At 47.3% G+C, this 20,410-nt stretch overlaps 1 protein-coding gene and 1 pseudogene across 1 annotated transcript; both read right to left on the bottom strand.

Moving 5' to 3' along the window:
* Positions 1-370: 370 nt before the first annotated feature.
* LOC142589812 (uncharacterized) lies at positions 371-19,718 on the bottom strand. The gene is made up of 12 exons (XM_075701388.1): positions 19,384-19,718; positions 18,774-18,823; positions 17,314-17,435; positions 14,480-14,524; positions 12,249-12,290; positions 9,661-9,831; positions 7,850-8,049; positions 6,514-6,608; positions 5,554-5,671; positions 4,267-4,413; positions 2,651-2,764; positions 371-1,868 (listed from the first exon to the last, which is right to left on the bottom strand). Exons 1-12 carry the CDS (start codon positions 19,636-19,638, stop codon positions 1,713-1,715), a joined length of 1,515 nt encoding a protein of 504 aa, XP_075557503.1. The 5' UTR covers positions 19,639-19,718; the 3' UTR covers positions 371-1,712.
* Positions 10,036-10,216, bottom strand: LOC142591755 (U2 spliceosomal RNA; annotated as a pseudogene).
* Positions 19,719-20,410: the final 692 nt, after the last annotated feature.

The raw sequence follows: 20,410 nt of genomic DNA, 5'->3' as shown, positions 1-20,410 counted from the left end.
TAGCCAAGCTTAGAATGGACACCTAGACAAAATGTCATAGTAACGTAGGTAAATATGATGACAGGGGACGCGCACAATGGGTGTCGGAACATGCGAGTGAAGCAAGCTCACAGAAAGCAGACCGATCTACACTGAGTGCTCTTGCTTGAAGAACGAAATAGTCGGCATAGACTTTAATGAAATCTGAAGCCGCGAGCCATATTATACTACAAAGCATGCTACTTCGTAAAATTGACAGAAAGGATAAAAACAGGGATAGGAAAGGTCGTCAGAAGGAGAAATTAGACAAAAAATAAAGGCACACGTAATCAAGGGTCAAGTGATGTGAGGAATGCTGCAACCACTCACTCAAATTTTAATGTACGTCCACAGCTCGCACGTCGCTGAAAGTGTGTACAGAAAACAGGGCTGCCACAAGTGCTCGTTCAGATGTTTATTTCGCTTCACAAGTTCGGTATATGCCACTGTTATCAAGACCTGACCTTCAAATTGACGGCGCTATCTCCGACAAGAGGGCAGGGGCAGCATTGTTATACTGTGCAGTGCGATGCATGCCACTGTCTAAAAGTCGTCAAGTACAACGTTTTGGCACAGTCCACTAGCCTATAGGAGGATGACCCCGTCGCCGTTATGTCTAGTGTGCGGTCGGCAAAGGAAATCCCATAGTCCGTGGGAGCGTCGCTTGTGTTTAGTAAGCTTACTCTTTGTGCTGTCACCTAGAGGAAGAGGACGACGAAGCACGTTTCAAAATACGACAGCAGTACGTAATTCTCTAGTCCCATCCCGACGAAAAGTATCCAACCCGGGTGACTCGTATGCGTCAGCTACAGTGGCAAGCTGTGCTATGCAGTTCTGACCCGCTTCGCAAGTCTCGGAGTCCTGGTTTACCACTGCCTGAAGATTTTGCAGGCATTTCAGGGAAAATATGCTGGGGTTTCATTCGCTATAACCGAGCTTCGCTATTTCCGAGTTGAGCACTTTTTTACTGTTACACGCGACGCGTTTTCCGGTGTGTTGCGCTACCGACGTCGGGGTGTGCCTTCCTGCAGCCTGGTATTCGGTCGCATAGCTGCAGCTGTTAGTGATGGTGTATCCATAGGATCACTGTCCGGCGGCAAGTTCTCACCGACACCAAGGCCGCGCTTTTGGGTTCCGACGCAGGCTGCTCGCTTCGGATTTCTTGCTGACATCCGATATACTGACCATGCCACTGCATGCAGCTGTCTTCTGTCACTGTCGCCGCACGAGAGTGGTTTCAGAAATCTCCTGAACAGCTTTGCTGTAAGAGAAATTTACGATGGGCTTTTCGTTATTTTTAAGTACAATGTAGCAGCATGAATGCACATTTATTACCGATATCGAAATCAGTTACCGTCATATGTGCCTCGATGCCTGCGCCTTGGTCGGTACTCTTTAGTATGCCCAAAGGGAAATTAAGTACTAAGAAAACAAAATCGACTGACTACGAACGCGTGCGATCGTGCGTATACGACAACTATGAAGCTGGCACGGAAGTTAAACGCAGCGAAGGCGTAGTTTCCGATACTTTCTTGCTTTACAAAAAAAAGAAAGATACAAAAAGAGAAGGAAAGAGTGACGCGAAGCGCTGGCGTCCGATATCGCCATCGTGCCGAACGAGCGGTCTCGGCCCCCGGTCCTCCCCGACCACTTGGCGGACAAGGACCGGGACCACCACGCGCGGGCTCGGCGCGTCAGTCCAGCCGTGCTCGCTGGGAGGACGTGACGAGCTTCTTGACGACGCGTAGCAGGGGCGCGCTCTTCTTAGGACAGACGCCCTCGAAGTCGTCCTTCTCGACGTCATACGCGGCGATGCAGTAGCGCGGGAACTCGTGCGCCAACCGCCACAGCTGCGATGCAGGAGCGCGAAAAGGCGTTCATTATTTGAGGAACGACACACGCAGTGAAAGAGCAGGTTTTACGCATGTAAACAGGTCACAGGGACTAACACGCACCAACTATACGCCGTGTATAAGAGTATTCTTTTGGGTCAGCTGACGATCCATATTAGGGAAGAGGTTGAAGCGCTGGACGCGGCTTCGTGGGTGCCGTCCGTAAGTTTTTGACGCGCAAGGTGCGTATGCGTAAGCGTGGAACTGCTTTTATGTGCTTGTGTTGTACTTGGTATTGAACAGCTTCTTCTCGCAAAATAGATTTGCAGTACCTAACAAATGCGCGGACTTTTGTGTGTATGGGAGGACCCAGTCGTGAGTTATACGCAACCGTCTTCCGCTGCGTCCCATCACAATGGAGGCACCGTCGTGAGGAGACAGCCGGTTTCATTTCGAAAGCTTTACTACGGCGATTTTGGCCGATGTCTCTCTCTCTCTCTCTTTTTGTGGAGAAATCGGCGAGGTAACGTTCTCAACTTGGCGTGCGCTGGTGCTGTGACGTTACGTGGTGGATGACAACGGTGTGAATAAGGTGTTATATGGTTTGCGAGACGTGTCATATTGTTTGTGTGGTGGACAATGTGCGCGAAGGCCAAGCCTCCCCTATCCTCCCTTTAAAGAAAGAACTAGACGAAGAATAATAACACAAAAGTAGGTATTGGGCGTTAAAACCAATGAAAAAACGTAATCAACACAGCCTTCTCTGCCCATGGGCTTCGAATTGGCACTATAATGCACACCTTGTTGGTGAAGGTCTGCTTGTTGTCGTAGGCATAGTAGGTAGTTCGGTTCTCGCGGAACCGTGACAGCGCCCTCCAGTCGACGCCTTTCTTCATGGAGCTTTGCACGCAGGGCTGCAGAGAGGAGAGGTGAACGGTTGCGACCACTAGCGTTCTTACTCTTCCTGAAGTGTACACGCGATGACCCAACCTTTATTTATTACTTCTCTCCACCTTGCGGGTTTCCGCAGAACTACTATGTCAAACGTTTGCCTTTTCTTCGTGTTGTCGACAAATTCGATTTCGCCCGGCCATCTGCTAGCCGCCTGGTTAGCTCAGATGGTACAGCGGCTGCCCCGGAAAGGTGGTGGTCCCGGGTTCGAGCCCCGGACCAGGACGAATTTTTTCTTTAACTCTGAGGCTTTTCTTTCGAGGAACGCGTATGAGTTTCTTTGTAGCAATGGCTACGAACGGGTGGATGTCTGATTTTCCCTTTATTCAGCCTTAATATCTTTACCCGTCCTCCCTCGATTGCGCGGTTTAACAGTGCTGCTTAAGTTTGTCAGGAATAGTTCTGCAGTGGTTTGGCAATTAACGGTTTTAAACATGGAGTTTTGCACTAAATTTATATTCGATTGAAATGCGCTGATGCGATTGCCCAACTGCTGCGGTAAGGATGGTCACGGTTGGGGGATTTAGAAGTTGCGTTGGCTATAGTTACAATGAGTCAACGGCGCCTTGATTGGCCGAAACGTTGAAGATATCCTGTTTTTTTTTTTCGGAAAGGCGCACATGCGTGATCACACATGCATAATCGCGCCGAATTATTTTGTTGAAAATGGTCGATCTGCAAAGTCGCTAAGCCAGAGACGAAGTTTAGGAAAATTAATTTACTAACCATATCATTATCACGTTGGCTGAACCGGTATGCTTGCAGCTTTCATAAACACCAGCGCTAGGCTTTTCTCTAGAATGTTTTACAAGAAAATTTGCTTCGGTTTTAACCAAGGCCTCTGAAATGGAGCGGCGCCCGCTGTTGCCTGCAGATCTCGGACGCCAGGTTATAACAAAAGTCAGCGTTTGTCGTGACAACTACCTACGTGACCCCGTTTTACATTTAACGTGAGTTATGTGTCAACCGGCTCAGCAAAGCACTCAACTCGTGTGGTTGAACCAGTTTGTCGCATTAAATAAATGCAACAAAAAACATTTAAAAAGCTAAACACTTCCGTTCGCAGTTGCCATCAGTTTGCTAAGAAAGCCTGAACCCACTTTACCAGCATTGTTTGGGGCGACGTTATCACACTGGTGTGATGACAGTATATGAGTTGTGGCCACTATATCACCACTACACAGCAAAGCGAAATGTTCGGCCAGCTTCCTCAGTGCAACGATTTTTCATCTCTCTGTTCGTGCACGCGGAAGCGTCTGTAACAAATTATGGTCAAAAAGTGACGTCCATAACGTGTTTTCGGTTCTGCAATTGCTTCCGGAGTAAGCAATCAGCAAAATCACGTCCTTTGAGATTCACGGCCGTCGAGCCATCTCTGGGACTTGGACTTGGACACCACTTAAATAGCACCGCCCCCCCTCCTGCCCCCGCCCCCATTACCACTACACGGAGAGGGGCCCAGTACCTCCTTGATGCTGGTGTAAGAGTACTCGAGTACTCTGTTTCTGGTGGGTGCTTTGCGGGCCTTGATGACGGCCATGGAAATGGTGAAGCACACGTTGTCCAGGTGCAGGTGACGACGCCAGGGGTGCACCTGCCACAGCCGGTACCTCTACGCAGCCAGGAGATAGATCAGGTGTCCGCGCTGTTGCAAGGGCCTTAGGGCGGCTCGCAGATCACACGCCTAATTTCTGCACTTATCATGATTTATTGTCTTTTGTTGGTATCCAAAATAAAAGCTCAATAGATCAGTAACTTGCTTTTAGCCCTCCACTTTGAGATATATTGCTTTACGGATATTAAGGTACGTAGCTTCTTCCACTATGCATATAGCAAGAGATGTGCCATTGGAGTCATTGGAAATTTTTTGAAGTGTGGCTAGGTGTGCTGCCTTATGATATTGCGGAAGAGTTAAAACCACCAAGGCTGCCTCCGTGTCTGTGCTGCTGCAGGTTTGTTCGCTTTCGACCTCTGTTGAGCCCTGTCATGCTTCCATTTTGTTTTTCTCACCGTTTTTTTTTTTGGAACAGTGCAATTTGACATTTATTTTTTTTGAGTCGGTTCATAACTCAACAAGGTCGATAGTTGAGCAAGTTATTATGCGTTCATAATACTAAGGGGTTGGGGCAGCGCACAAGTTTCTTGTTTTGTCTTTGTGCAGTGCTCCTCCAGTATTAAGTATTATAGCCATAGCTCAGTCATTTTTGGCATAATATTAAACTTGAAGTTATCGGAAACAAATTATGAAACATATAACTAATGTTCAATTACTAATTTTAGCAGGAAACTGGCAGTGAGCGAAAGTAGGTAACGGCGCTAAATGACAGAGCCAAAGCCTGATAAAACGATATATTGCTTGAGACAAAGATACTGCAACAAAACAAAAATACATACTGCCTAAACCTACTGGCGGAAAGGAATGACGTATGACTCCTCCCAGGCCCGCCGTGGTTGCTTGTTATGGTGTTGGGCTGCTAAGCACGAGGTCGCGGGATCGAATCCCGGCCTCGGCGGCCACATTTGGATGGGGGCGAAAACACCCGTGTTATTAGATTTAGGTGCACGGTAAAGAACCCCAGGTGGCCCGAATTTCCGGAGTCCCCCACTACTGCGTGCCTCATAATCAGAAATTGTTTTTGGCACATAAAACCCCATAAATTGATTGACTCCTCCAAGTGACATCATATACGATAATAGAAAGTGTGAGAAGCGACTGTGTTTTTTGCGCACTTGAGGTACGCAGTATACATGCCATGTAGATGTCGTTCTTGTGCGAGCCAGCGAAAGGCTGGTACGCGTTCGGGAAGCGTCTTGTCTGCAGGCCGGGCAGGTTCACCGCTTGCGTCTCCAGGATCAGGTATGCGGGCAGACTGCAGGTGGACCACACGTCGGAGTGCGTTTGGTCGCTGTTCTCCAGCAGTGGCAAACTTAAGCCCAATCACCTATATTGTCATTACAGCGTCACCGCTAGATGACGCGTGTATGCCACATAAAAAGTGCCTTTCGGCGCAGCTCAGGTAATTTCTCGTAAGGTGGTCATGAACATGCACACATGAGGTAGCGTAAGCAAATGGCGGCCATGACGTCAACACAATGCTTTCTTTTCCCATGGGTTTTAGACAAAATCAGTACTGCGAAAAGCCTTCAGGTACGTGAACTAAGGAACGAAAGTGTCGTACTGACCTGCATCCATGTGACGTAATTGTCATTGCCGTGTTGACATGCGATCTTGTGCATATCGCAGAATTTCGCTCTCGTTTGAGGAGCGCCGCGAACGAAAAAATGTTAAGCATAATGTGGGCCACTGCGTGTCTTTGCATACTAGGAAAATCAGATTGCTTGTGTTCTTTTGAATGAGGCTGCCTTCAGAACCTGATCTCAGGGTAAACACCAAATTTCAGCTGTCATCGTTCATTGTTACGTAAAAGTAAAATGGTAATGTAAAATCCAACTACACACTGCTGGTGAATTCACTGCTTATGTCTCACTCACACGGACCTCAGACAAAACTAACATGTGTCGGTAATGATTTACGCTATGCTAGCGGGCATTATAGCGTTCCAAAAGCGCCTACGTTACCTAAAATTTACTGAAAAATTCTAGCGACAATTTTTGTGACATCGCAGCAAAATTCAGCGGAAGGTGAACGTCTCACTTTAGCGACGCGCTTCAAAGAACATTGATCGCGAAGTATAGCAAGATAATGTCTTGCCTGGCCAGCTTTTTGAAGAGTATCTTGTTGAGCTGCACCGTCTTCTGTACCCGCAAGATGAGGCTCGCATTCGTCCTCATCTTCTGCACGAAGTTCTGCACAGTCGGAGAGGAAGAGGCAAGGCACAACGTGAAGAGGGAGAAAGTTATTTAGCACGCAAACCCATTCCCCTTATTAGGTCGACGAGCCGTCTACTCTCATAAATCTTTTTCTTCGCCGTTCAAGTTAACAATTTATTTGAAATCGCGCGAGAGTTATGGTACGGATATACATGCGAAAGGGTTGGCGAAACTCGCCGTTTTTGTCGCGACAACTTCCAGCGTGATGAATGGACATGTCTGCGGAAGCTAGTATTTCGGTTTCAAAGAGCAATGACCGTGTCAGCGCGTAGCGACCAGGCTGCCTTAATTTACCTTGGATCAACTTCTCAAACCTACATTAAGCAGCCTCATATAAGTAAACGAAACAAACAGCGACAAACATGACAGTAAGACGTTCTTTTGGCGCCAGTGCTATACAGACGGAGTACTCTTGAATTTTTTTAATATCGCGCGAGCGTCGACAGCACGGCGTGCCGGCGGCCTTGTAGTAATAAGGCATTTAAGCGAACAGTGCAGCACGATACGTTCGAGCTAGAAATATCCTTGCGCGCCCTCGCATATACTGTCACCGATCCCGCCACCACTCGCCTCTACAAGGCCGCTGATGCGCCGTGCTGTCGACGCTCGTGAGATATTAAAAAAATCGCAAGGATGTATACATGCAAACACACAAACACCCCCCTCACTGTTTTTGTGTGGTGTAACCTTGTCACTGTAGTTATCTGCGCCACAGCTCAAGAAATCACCAACCGGCGAGTCCACCTACTCGTGCCGTTACCACTAACCTTGGCTAGTGCTGTGGTTTGGTGAATGAGCGTAGCCTCATATTCCCGTTACAACGCTCCTGCTATACACGCTCGTGAGCACTTTACGCTCTATCTCAACAACTCGGTTCAGGGCAGTAAGAACTTTGGTTGGCGCTATCCCTCCGGAAAGGAGAACCAGAAGGTGGTGGTTCCATCACCGGCGTATGGATGGCACCACGCCGACGTTCACAGGAGGATTAGTTAGTGTCCAATGATCGACTCATCCTCCGTTATGCGTTACACCCAGCCGGCTATAGGCACTGGTTGGCCGACTAGCCTTCGCTGTACTGCCCAGATGTTCGTACATGGCATCCTAAATGTGGTAACGTGTGGGCGTGTGTCTGTCAATCTCGGATGCCATGTTTTCCTAATACGGAGGTGTAGAAGCTTTCGCGCGGCCAACTGCAGGCGGCGGCGTTCGCGTTTTACCTCGCAGAATCGCACGAGCTTGCTCCTCTCGGTGTGGCTGCTCATGACGAGTTCGATGCCTCGCAGCCGGTTGAAGCGCAGGTAGGCGACGAGCGCCTGGAGGACGTCGCCCTCGTTCCACGAGGCCGCCTTCCAGTGGAACGACACGTACCGCTCGTGGGTCTTGGACAGGCCGGCGAACACGCGGTAGCCCTCGTTGTCTGCGTCGCCGCAAAGCATTGGCGATTCGCTCATTTATTTCGTGTTGCCGCACGTTCATTTGGTAATTACGTGTGTCTGCGCCCCCCTCAGTGCCATAGGCAGTGCGCTTTAACCTACTTGTTGCTTTGCTAGCATCAATCAAGGCTGTAAGGCTGCAAGTTTCTTGTATATACCGTCGGCCCCGCGGTCGTAACAGGATGTGTGAGAAGCAGCAATCGCGTGGTCAATGTTTACAGTACTGAATGAAGAGCACAACATTAAATTGTAGCGTATGTACCGTGTTGAAGAAATGCATCGCTACGCCACAATGCATAATATACGTTGCACATGTACCGCAGGGGAAGTGGAAGGTGTTGGGACTGTGCCCGAGATTTTTCCATGTTTACCCAGGTTATTACTTCTTTGGAAATTTGCGTTGCTATTGCAGAGAAGTTATAACTAGAACAATTACGAGCGTTTCCATTATTTCTGTGTTGCTAATTCGTGCGTACAAAACTTCATAAGACAAAATTTTCCGTGAAAGATGTGCTCGTCCCGTGTTTACAGCCTTTAGAGTTGACGCAATAACTAATTAGTCTATCATACGGATGCCTTGACTTCAAAGCTCACCAACTACAATTACTAGTTAGAACGATCAGTTAGTCAATTTTCGTTAGTGGATTCTGTATTTCAATTTATCATAAATTATTTCTGCCGCTTTGAGTACAATCCAGATCTATGGTATAATTGGGCTATACCTGCGGCAGGTGATTTTAAACCCCTTCTATTACAGTAATGGTGAAAAGCAAGCACCAAAGCTCATCTTAGAAATCTGAGCGTTAACAACTCTGTGTATAAATTGGCGATATGGTGCCGCCGATAAACATGGTTTTTGCTCGTATTTGATAAATGTTCCTGCTTTACATCGCGCTGAGGATAGGCCTCCGTATGGTAACTTTGAAGCCTGCTGCCTGAAGTTTATCACCAAAAGTGGTCTTCAAATATTTTGAGACGGTACTTCACGCAGAATCAGATATTAAACTGATAAGAACAGATACTAAAATGTTGACGCGCGTCGGCCATGTCTACGTTCGCGCCGCCCTCTCTTTGGCGGCATTCAGAGCGCTTGCGTATCAACTTTTCTTTCCTTCTGCTCTCCCATGGTGGCGGTTTCATCGAAGCGTCACGCTTGTCTAGTTTTCCCCGGCTCTCCGGGGTGACGGTACCGCCGTCCACGTCCAAGAATATTGAGAAGCCATATACACTACTTTGCTTTTTAAGCAACTTACGAGAGAACTGCTTAATATGTTGCCAAAAACTGAACCAAGATTCTTCTTTAATTTGTGCGATTGAAATGCACAAAATAAGAACTGCTCACTTAAGAATTCGACAACGACCAACACACACACGCACACGCATACACCCAAGCACGCACGCGCGCACGCTAACTACATTCAAGTGCCTAAATTCAGTGAATGCCAAGGAAGACGACTCACTCCTTCCTCCATGTGTTTAGAAAGGGGCTTCAAAGGGAAAACTTTCATCAAAGGGCAAGCGCGTAGGATAATCATGCGTTCATCAAATTTCCTGCAGACCTCACAGTGAGTCGGGTATTTTCTCGCCTCTCATACCTCGGACATCTACGAACAGGTTGCCGCTTCCCGGCGTGCGCTTTATGGCGAGCGGTCCGGTGTAGATGACGTGCGTGCAGTAGGCGTCCAGGGCCTCGGACAGCTTCTCGGTCCCGCGGCCGCTGGTCGCACACAGCAGCACGTTGGGCGTCACACGAATCGGGGCGTCGTCTAGTAGAGAAAACGCGTCGGTATATATCGACTTCACGGTATAGCATTAAGGAACGTTACAGGAGGCTTCATTAGAAGCTTTCGTTATAGACCAACTATTGTGGAGCGCCGTGTAGAGAGCGTGTTATTGCAACAATGTTTTACAGCGAAGCTGTGCATATATGGCTACGATTCCGTGCATTTTTCGGTCTGCGCGTGCAAAAAAAACCGTGGGCCGATCCCGGAGATACTGCAGTACCGGGCCGACCTACGGCGGAGGTGAAGCAGGCTTCAAGGACTCCGCCAACATGCATAAATAAGTTCAATATCTTGGGTCCAAATAAAAGCCGTATCAGATATTAAGCTGATAAGAACAGATACGAAAACTTTGACTCGCGTCGGCCATGTCTACGCTCGCGCCGCCCTCTCTTTGCCGGCATTCAGTGCGCTTGCGTATCAACTTTTCTTTCCTTCTGCTCTTCCGTGGTGGCGCTTTCATCGAAACGTCACGCTTCTCTAGTTTTCTCCGGCTCTTCGGGGTGACGGCCCCGCCGTCCACGCGAATGTATATAAAGCTCGTCGCAAATGAGTTCGTACCATTGTTCAGAATTCTGTGCCACCTCTGTGTCCTATGCTAAACAGCTTCGCTGGTCGTCTACCTTCACAGTGTGGAATGGCTCATGATTATTTTTTTTAAATTGGTTCATTATTAGAACATATATGAGAATTTGAAACGCCGTATCACCATGTATGACGGAGGCGGGCTTCATTGGCGACGTAGGCCTCTCTCTTTTCGTCTGGAGAAGCGTCCGCAAGTGAAATTCCTTCCCTGAAGCAGCTTACGCCACGAGCTGTGCCTCCGTTTAGAGCAGAGCTCTTAGGCGCCCTTTCCTGCGTTGAGCGTCGGCGTGCCTCGGCGTAACCGAGTGCCCGAGCACAACAAAGGATGAAAGAGCGAACGTGGAGCGCAGCGGGTGACGAAAGACGGTGATAGCGAAGAGAGCGCCAGGAGGAAAGCGGAGGAGGAGAGTACGACGAGAGGATGACGAGAAAAGCGTATAGTGCTGCGCAAGACGGGCTCTGCCGTGACAGCTACGAGATGGCGCCAGAGTAGCGCGTGGTCGTCTGTTCACCGATGCGTCGACCGGCAACATATGCGTAAATAAAGCGCTGCATGAGCGCAGTTCTCATAACTAGAGGCGGCTTTGTGATTTAACTGGAGTAACTGCACTAGAGAAAAAGAAAAATTCACCGACGATTGCGATACTTCCTAAAGCGAAATTAGAACGCCGCTCAAGTGGCGGTTTCCTGCGTTCATTATAGGATGATTTACGGAAGTCACGCGCCATAATTGGTGACTTTGCATGCACTGCGGTTTACATACGAGAATTTACACGCGTTACCTCCATTTTTCCTAACGGTACATTCGGCTGGTCCCAGTACTGCATTCTGGCGCGATGATTGCAACGATGCTGAACGCGCTCTTCATTGGAGCTCGAGAAAGCCTGCCTGAGCCGAAAGTGAAGCCGCTCGCTAGAGCAACGAGAGGCCGGAAGAGGAAACACGTAAGCCTGTCATCAGTAGGCGCCAAGGAATGCCGCCGCATGTGACGTCACGACAACAACGGAAGTTGCAGCAGCCACGTGACCGGAACTCCGTCAGAACTCCGTCGCGCCCCTCCGAGCTCTTTTGACCCAGAGTGCGGAGCTTTGAGAGAACCAGCCGAATGTGTACAGAGCGCTCGATTTCGAAAAACCGAGTTTAATGCGCGGCGCCGGGCGCGACAGAGCTCTCGAAAACGACCAGCCGAATATACCGTAAGGAAGCGGCAGGGGCTCCTTAACGAGGAAGGGCGCACGGACTTTCGTTTTAAATTGCAGCCGTCTTCGCGTCATGGAGCGGTTTCACACTTTGCAGTCACGATCGTCATCACGTGGACGCACCGCGATTCTCCGTTTGCTGTGCCCAAACGTGGCGAGGGGCCCTTCAAATGCACGAAGGCAAGTGGTTAAAGAAGTGAACCTTCCTTGATGACTCGCAACATAGCCTCCTGTTTTTTTTTCAATATGCCCAGCCTGTCGCTCCGAAATGCGGGGAGGCCAGTGGTCTGCTACGATGGCACCATGTCCCAGTCATGTAATGACCAAAAAGCAGACCAAGAACACGGCGTTAAAGAAAAATAAATGTAAGCAAGATAAATGATGATTGCTTGGGAACCAGATAAGCTCTGAATGGGGGCAAACTTTTATCTGAGAGTGTACAACCATGCGTTGCGAACGTAAGCCTTCGTGTAATAAGAGAACTCTCGGAGATGAAGTAAACTGTTGGATACGGTGTTTACTCCAGTGTCAGCTATCGCTGTAGACCCTTTTTCTTCGAATGGGTATGTACTGGAGAATCTGCAGGAAGGACACCTTCCCTGTACAGGGCACACTTACGGTAGATCACCCATTTCTTCGGTGGCACCAAGGGCTGCGCATCTGCAAAGGCGATGAGGTGTTTTCTTGCGTTTATCTTTAACAGTACAAGCCTTGCGAGACGTTCAGGACACTTCAAGTATAAATGGCCTGTAAGCGTCCAGACCATGTAATTATTAATACATTTATTATAAAAGCTATTAAGACTCATTATGCATGGTTAACTGCTGTACGGAATGCAAAGTTAATGGTTAAAAATTAAACTCTGGCGATTTATGTGCGAGAACTTCGATGCGATTATAAGGTACACAAATAGAGTGCAGGACTGAGGCATAACTTTGACCACTTTGGTTTCTTTAACGTGCGCACAATGCACGTTATACAAGAGTTATTATTATTTGTTTCTTTTTTTTGCATTCCACCTTCATCGCAATGTTACCACCGCGGCAGGGTTCAAGGCCGCGACCTCCAACTCTATACAGCGTAACGTCATAGCCGCTGAGTTCGCACGATAGGTTGAAATTCGATTGGCAGTGCGACAGCTCAGCACTGAGTTGTTTCTGCTTAATGAAAGCGCATTCGGTAGCTCCGTTGTGTACGAAACACCTCCAGCGCCGTTTCATGCATACACTCCTAAGCAAAACTACGCCGTTTGGGTCGTATCTTGCCGCACGACAATAAACGTCATCTGTCTTGTCCGCATTTCCTTTCTTTAATGCCAAGAGCCCGGTACTTCCAAGTCACGAACGGCATGCGCGCTATCAGCATTACAGAGCATTCTCGACAGGAAAGTAGCGAGCGCAGGGTTTTTAAGAAAGGAAACGCAAGCAAGACAGATGAAGATTATCGTTGTGTGGCAAATATACATCCCAAAGGGTGTACATTTGTTCAAGAGTGTAGGATGATGGACGTCAGTTATCGTGTTGAGAGCTATAAGTATCAACACGATCCATGAATGAGTATCAATCGCGTTTTGAGGCGATGAGTTGGCATAGTGGAAAGTGCGTGCACACTGCCTATGCATGCATTATAATTTGCACGTGCAAAGCATGGTTACCTGTGGCTCCTCGTTCATCGGCTGGCGCTGCCAAGAGAAGAGAAGCTGCTAATTATTTCTGCTGATGCAGCAGCAATTCCACGAGATGAAAAGAGGAGGATGCTAAGGACCCTGAAATGTCTAATGATGCTAAACGGACGAGGCGAAATATGGCACTGTTTACTTTTGGTGTGGGAAAAAGAGCTAGGCCCCTTTGCTGGTACAAGGCCTTGTTGAAGATGTTCAGAATGCTTGTCAAATATTGTAGAACCAAGACATAGGGTGAGCTCGCGAGTTTTTATTTTTTCACGATCAACGGCCCTTTGAGAGTTAAAAAAATGAACCCCTCCCCCCCTCTCTTTCTCTGTCTCTGGCAGAGTCATCGCTGAGAGATAGACAACGAGTCCAACAAAATTTTCCCTATTTTCAATTAGTCATATAATTCAATTAAATCAAGCCGTACGAGAAAACGCTTTCGAGGCACGAGCGGCATTTTCATTTGACACCAATTTCTACATGGGAAGGTTTTCATGTTTCCACAGAAGTCCAGAGTACGGGGTACATGATGAACAAATTCAAGTCTATGCTGTCACTAAAGGAAATATTGTCAACAATGGTTGAACGAGAGATGTGGAGGCGAGCTTGCGGAAAGCAATTCACCTCTTTAGAATGTTGGCTCCCGTGTCATTTCTTGTTTGATCACTGCAATCACTTCAAGACTTGATCTTTCTGCGAAACGTTGTAGTACTTGGACACTTATAGCTAGAAAGGCGAATACAAAATAAGTAACGAAGGTTTATTCAGGAGACAAACGTGTTGGAAGTGGCCGCCAGTTAATTGTGTTGATTCGTTTACGTCTAGCCATAAATAGGGACCTTTAGAAATAGCATACCCGAGCGGCTTTGAGCGTACGCAAAAGCCACAAACTATATTGTAGGCCCCTTGAGTCCTTTTGAATTGGGAGCGTAAGACCTAAAACTCTATAGAATACCCTAGAGTAACATCTATTAGAGGCTTCGAACAGGTTCTAAAACTTCACATAATTACATTTGTGCTGGAAGTACCTATTGATATGCGAACAGGGTGTGTGCTTGAAATTGAGCACGTATTCAAAAAGTGAAAGTGTGACCGAGAACGATGTGCCATGAGCATGGCACGTCAGGCTTGTCTGTAGTCTCTGTCAAAAAATGTGACACATGATCTTCTGTCTACTCACGGGGTGCGCCCGGAGATATCAGCCGCGGGTAACGGCGAGGGGCGGCTGAAAAGAGGCAAGCAAACAAACACCCTTCGTGGACTACAAAACTCCTTGCTCCGGTGGCAGGTTAAACACACACAAAAAAATGGAAACATGTTAAACAGTGGTGCAGCCTTGATCTAACTTCAGTGCTTGTTTTCTTGCAAGCGACCGCTATTACCGTCGCCCTGCTACTGCTGCTATACCCCGTTGCTTGCTTAACCCGCCTGCTGCCCGTAAAATGGCTGTCAAACCACTCGCAAGGAATAACAAAATTTTGGAAAAATGTTGGCATGTAAACACGATAATTAAGAACACTGCAGAATTTCACAATCTTTTTCTAATTGTCCTTTCGTTCTCTTCTACTATCGTCCTACTTCTACTGTATTAAGCGGAATATACAGGAACAAGACAATATTGTCTTGTTCGCGTATTTTCCGATCGCATGCGAACTGATTGCGCTTTATATATATATATATATATATATATATATATATATATATAGATATATATATATATATAATAGCAGGTAAGTCGCTTAACTTGAAATTTAGCCATCAGAAGTTTTATACCGAACAGCATGAACCATCGTTCTACATAATTTCACGTGAATACATTGGTGAAGTGTTTTCAAAGGGTCGCGTTCGTGCTCTTCTATGTCCTGCAATTTCCACTGAAAATGTCGGCTTAATTAGCTGTCGGGCAGCACTGCGGTGCTTAGCATCGTGCTAGCATCACGTTCACAGGCCGTCTGAACACTACACAGGATAAAAGGCCGCCGCCAAACATGAAAAAGTGCTGTATTTTCTTCGTTTACTTACATGTTTGTCGCGACGAGCCTGCGGGAAGACGATAAAAAGTTTATGATAGGTTGAAAGAATCGGTGGGTTTTGATCTACGCACCATGCAAAGCAAGTGTTCTCGCAGTTAGGGTGCGTGGCTCCGTAAGGCGGCTGAATTCTCTCAACGAATGCATGCGAAAAATAATCTGAATAATCTGGCTGGAAAGACCCATCAATTTAGCCTACTGAAAAGCCCACAAAATTTAGTGTCTATCGAAGCCCAAAAATTCCAGCAAATAAGTGGGCCAGTTCTCTTAAGGTACCGGAATTACATCTGTTATATATTTAATTGAATTCAAGTACTGCAAGCCAATGATTTGGCTCGAACAAAAGGGATTTCATATAATATACTAAAGCATAGAATCAAACAGTGCAAGAGATGAGCACAGGAAACAATACATATCATACAGAGAAGGAAAGAAAACTGTGTCATGAAATTTGTGTAAGACATGTGGTCATCAAAGAGGAAAAATCACAATACAAATGTAGTAGGAATGCTTAACAGAATCACCAGAAGCGAAATATAAATAGTGAGGCTACGAATTCAAAATCTGGCACTGCATTTCATTAACAAAATCATTAGACGTGATCTTAGAAATATAGAAATAAATAAGTATGACGGTGCTAATGATCTTTATATCATTTTCATTGAAACGGGGAGAGTGACCAATGACTGTCTTATGAGATGTAGATCTGTTTCAGTTGAGCATTTTTCCTAGCTTTCTTTTTCTTTGTTTTGTTATAACCTCTGTTTTATTGTAAAGTTACAGGTTGTGCTTGTAATGACCTGGCTTTGTCTCTTCCTTGCCTTTGTCTCACCACTACTCGAAGCGTCTTTTGCTGATCTCGACCGCTGACCAGTTAATGCTTTTACCAGCTTCGTATTCCCAGCACTTGCGGAAGGTAGACGTTCCCCATGGTCCTCGCTATGACTTTCATTAAAATGCGATGCGTCGGCTTCCGCCATCTGCTGCAGCAGACAGATGCCGCATCATATAACGTACAAGACAATGGCGTCATTTCATCGAAGAGAATAAGGTCGCCGTACCGATACTATTGCCACCTAAATGACACGGGCACGGCTGATTAATCTCGGAGTCCACGCCAATATCATGGCTCAGCGCGTTGATTGGCGGAGTGAAGCGAACGTCACTCTAAGTAAGTACAACCGCCCAGCTACGAGCTCCGTATGAACTATAGTGAACTATAGTTCGTGCTATAGTGACCTGTAGTACGAACGAAGAAAAGGAAAGTGGCAAAGGCGTGGGCGGGGTCAGATACTATTGCCGTATGTCGAGCACATTCGAGGTTAAGCCGAGGTACCAGAATTTTTTGTTATTGCGATATAAGTTATATCAGCACTCCAGGTGCATTTGTTCTGTAAAGTCTAACGGCGATAACGCCGTGGGCATGCACCGCATGCTGTAGGCGCGAGTGAAAGCGTGTGAGAGTGTGCCGAGGATGAGGGCTTGATCTCGCGCGCCCAGGGGAGGAAGGCTAATTTAGTTAATAAGCGAAGTTCATGCGGCCCATAAAATTGCTATCCTTACTTCGTATAACTGTACACTAATTTCCCATCGCAATCGATGCTTCTGCCTTCCGGCCGAAACTGCGACTTCTTTTTTTTTTTTGCGCTGAGAAAGTTTCACGCGGTGGCCTATATCACCGGACGCATTCAACATATGTATTAAAAAAATATTCAAGAGTTACTTCGCCCTGTGTTGTACGTCGCGTTCGCCGTTGGGAGTACGACAAGCAGTTAGCGGCACGAAGTTGCGGGCAAGTGCTGTGTGGAAATAACATGGATGTGCATGCACAACGTCTGTGGACGACATCTAGAATGAACAACGATCGAACGAAAATGAAAAGTCACAGCACACAATACGGGACAAGCTGCAGCGACAGACATGCCACCACTCCCCCTTCATCTAGTTCGGAGTGTTTCGTCCATGCGAGAGTAGCAGTGCGTACCAGCGTATATGAAGTAGGCGGTGATGGCGATGCAGAGGACCAGGAACGTGGCCAGGCTGGCAGCCGTCAGCCAGCGCAGCCTGTTGTCAGGGCCAATGGGGTGCTCCTTGCTGAAGTCGGGCCTGCGCAGGAGCATGCGCATAGGCATGAAGAGCGTACTGTGATCGCATCTGTAAACGCAATCGTGATCTGATTGCCAAGACTGGAGTCTACGGAGAAAGCTCCAGAGCTGAAAACGCAGTGATTTTGACTGACTTTCTAATTGAAACACCTCCTCGATAACTCGTTGAGTTGGGCGTGAGAGGTTTGCCTCAGTGGCAGCACTAGATGTAAAAGTGGCTGCAGAACTTCACGCCAATGACACACGCTGTGATTTATATACAGTTTTCTATTGCCCTTGACTGCTTACCCTTCCGTTAGCATCAGTTGTGTTGTTTTATTACAGCAGTGGTTAACTGTGCTACGCCTTACGTGTCGGGTCAGATACACCTCCTTGTTAACCTCTTGTAAAATATTCGTTATCCGTGCTGCATGTCTAATTTTAATTTGTTCGTTTATTGATACTGTTAGCCCCAATAAAGGGCCATTACGTTAGAGAGGGTCATACATTCCAGTTCCTGTCTTTTAATTTCCTGCACGAGACACTTGAGTGACAGCACTTATTGCAGCTATAGCTCTTTTCAGCATTACGAAACTGTGTGATCAAGTATCTATTTGGATTAAGCAACAACGCCTTCCAGAATTCCGATGGCACACTTAAGCTTCCGATCGCGATCGGGGCTGATCCGGGTCGGATTTCTCGATCGCAATCGGCTATGGCCGCTGCTACTCGGTCCAACGATACAAATCGAGGTTATTATAGTCTACTGATCGTCTGCAACTTTCAAAACTGCATAGTGCCTTGGCTACAAATGCAGATTAGAAAAATTTGGTTAAATTTGGACAATGTTTCAATTTTACAGCTACGGTAGCCGATAAGAAGGTTTAGACATTTTTATTGGTCTTCCTTCACTTTTGTTTTTAGCGTTTTCAGAATACTGCGCTAGAGGGCGGCAAGGTCAGCCTGCGATCGCAGTCGAGAAACTTGATCGGACTGGATGCGATCACGATCCGACAGTGGTTGTATAGCAGCACACAGATTCCGATCGAGCTTAATCTACAGCGGCCACGATAGCGATTAGAAGTGTACCTGTGACACCAATATAAGTGGTTCGAGGATGGAGATTGTTTCTTTGTTTCCAGACGGAGTATAGGATAGTGAGAAATGTTTGTTTCTCTGACGCTCCGCGGCGCGGCAAAGCCCTAGCACGAGTTGCGTGTCAGCTTAGACATCACGATGCCTGCGCTATGCAGTGTGACCTGGCAAAAGTTCACCCCTATTTCCTGTCTTTCTTTTTCATTTCTGTAACTGCTTAAGTGTAGTACAAATAATATTATGTGAAGATAAGATACGCACTTACCTCATTATAACAAGTGTGTCTACGGTTTTCAGTAGCTTACTTCGATGTAGCTGTCGGCGAAAAAAAGAGAAGTGCTAGGCGTAAGTCGAGAATTTTTAAAGTCCGGTGCTCACATTCTGAAGGAATACTTGACAGACATTGCTTTCACATGTCGCAAAAGCTGTAGAGAACAGCTTCTTTTGTTATGCATGTAAGGATGAAAGAGCGTGTACCATTTGGGGAGCCTTGTCATGAGAAAAGAAGCGCACCAATTGAATCGCAATAAGTTCGGCCAAAGCGTATTGCTAGTGTAATTGTGATTTCGTGTAACCCGACAATTATTTTTTGAAACGCCGATGAGGAAAATGCTCAGCAACGCCTGCGACTCGAAACCGGGGCAACCAGAAGGGTTGGAGTAGTGGACTTTCACACCTCAGCTTAATAGGACGCTTTTAAGGCCTCGAAATTTTCGATGGGCGGGCCCCCAATTAAACAGCAAGCCTTGCGGTGGCGTAAATCTACGCGACCTTCATACAGCCTGAAGCAGTTAAGCGCTACGCTCCAGTCTACGCTACGTGGGGGTCATTGCTAAAGCCACCTGGATGTATTGCAGTAGGAAGGGCGCACTCACAAGCCTCGGTGCGGCAGGCCGGTCGTGACGGACACCAGGCATATACGACTCAGAACGCCTGCGAACGCGACTGGCACGCGGACAGCTCCCGGCTCCATCTTCTTCTTTCGAGGATCGATGATGCGCCGATGCTCTTCTTACTCCGCCGAAAATGTCACAAATGGGCAGCAAATATGATAAAGCGAAAAGATAATAAAGTAAAAAAAAATGTGATGCCCGAGCATGCGATGTCACGAGCGGCAAAGTTGAGAACATTAAAAAGAAACTTTCATAAATGAATGTGAAAGGGAATGTAAAAATTGGAGGACGCTTAAGCTTCGCCTTGAAGAGTGGAACGCGACAGCGTTCCCGTCGACCCGCCAAGGGGTGTAAGACAATGGGCTACGGCGCAGCGACTACGCGCTCCGCATCGGCCGCGGTGAGCGTCGAGCAACGCAGCGTTCGGCGCGACAACGAAATGTGCGCCTGAGCAAGCGACGCACGCCTGAGCCTTAGAAACAGCTCGTTTCTAAGGCAACACCGCGTTTACTAGAGGCGCTTTTGTACCGCTTTGAAGCATCGAACTCGTGGCTCAGTGCTTGGCTGCACCTGCATTTTCTTAACATGCTTTAACACGTCGTTTCCCTGTCCTCCACTGTTTATGGCTCTGTACATCGGAACAGGCATAATCATGTCAACTACATCCCTGTACAATTTCTTCCGCGACACCGAAAAGAGATAATCATTAGAAAAACGTACGGACAGAAAACGGACACTGTCAACGACTTCCCTTAGGTACCCTCGAAGAGCACCAGGCATACTTAAATTGCAGACCACGTACATCGGCAGATGCTTGCTCAGTCGTAACTGGCATATTGTGCGCAGAAAGGGGTCATGCACGTCTCGAAAGAAAGAAAACCGGTTTACTAGCTGCTTCACAAAAAGATGTGACAGGCCTAAGCCCCCGTCCTTGACTCTCCTAAACAAGTTCGTGCGGCTGCACCTCTACCATTCTGATGCCCAAATGAACACAGCAAAAACTCTGTGG

The sequence above is a fragment of the Dermacentor variabilis genome, chromosome 8, assembly GCF_050947875.1.
Source record: "Dermacentor variabilis isolate Ectoservices chromosome 8, ASM5094787v1, whole genome shotgun sequence".
Lineage (NCBI taxonomy): Eukaryota > Metazoa > Arthropoda > Arachnida > Ixodida > Ixodidae > Dermacentor > Dermacentor variabilis.
The sequence above is the reverse complement of the archived record's forward strand: the minus strand, read 5'-3'. Positions and strand labels throughout refer to the sequence as shown.

Bases quoted from the DNA above. Each gene is read 5' to 3' on its own strand.
- LOC142589812 (XM_075701388.1), bottom strand. From the start codon at position 19,638: ATGTTCTCAACTTTGCCGCTCGTGACATCGCATGCTCGGGCATCACAT. The intron at 18,824-19,383 runs GTGAGTGCGCCC...TTTCGCCGACAG, and splicing joins GGCCTGCCGCACCGAGGCTT to CTACATCGAAGTAAGCTACT. The intron at 4,414-5,553 runs GCATGTATACTG...CTGGCTGCGTAG, and splicing joins ACAAGAACGACATCTACATG to AGGTACCGGCTGTGGCAGGT.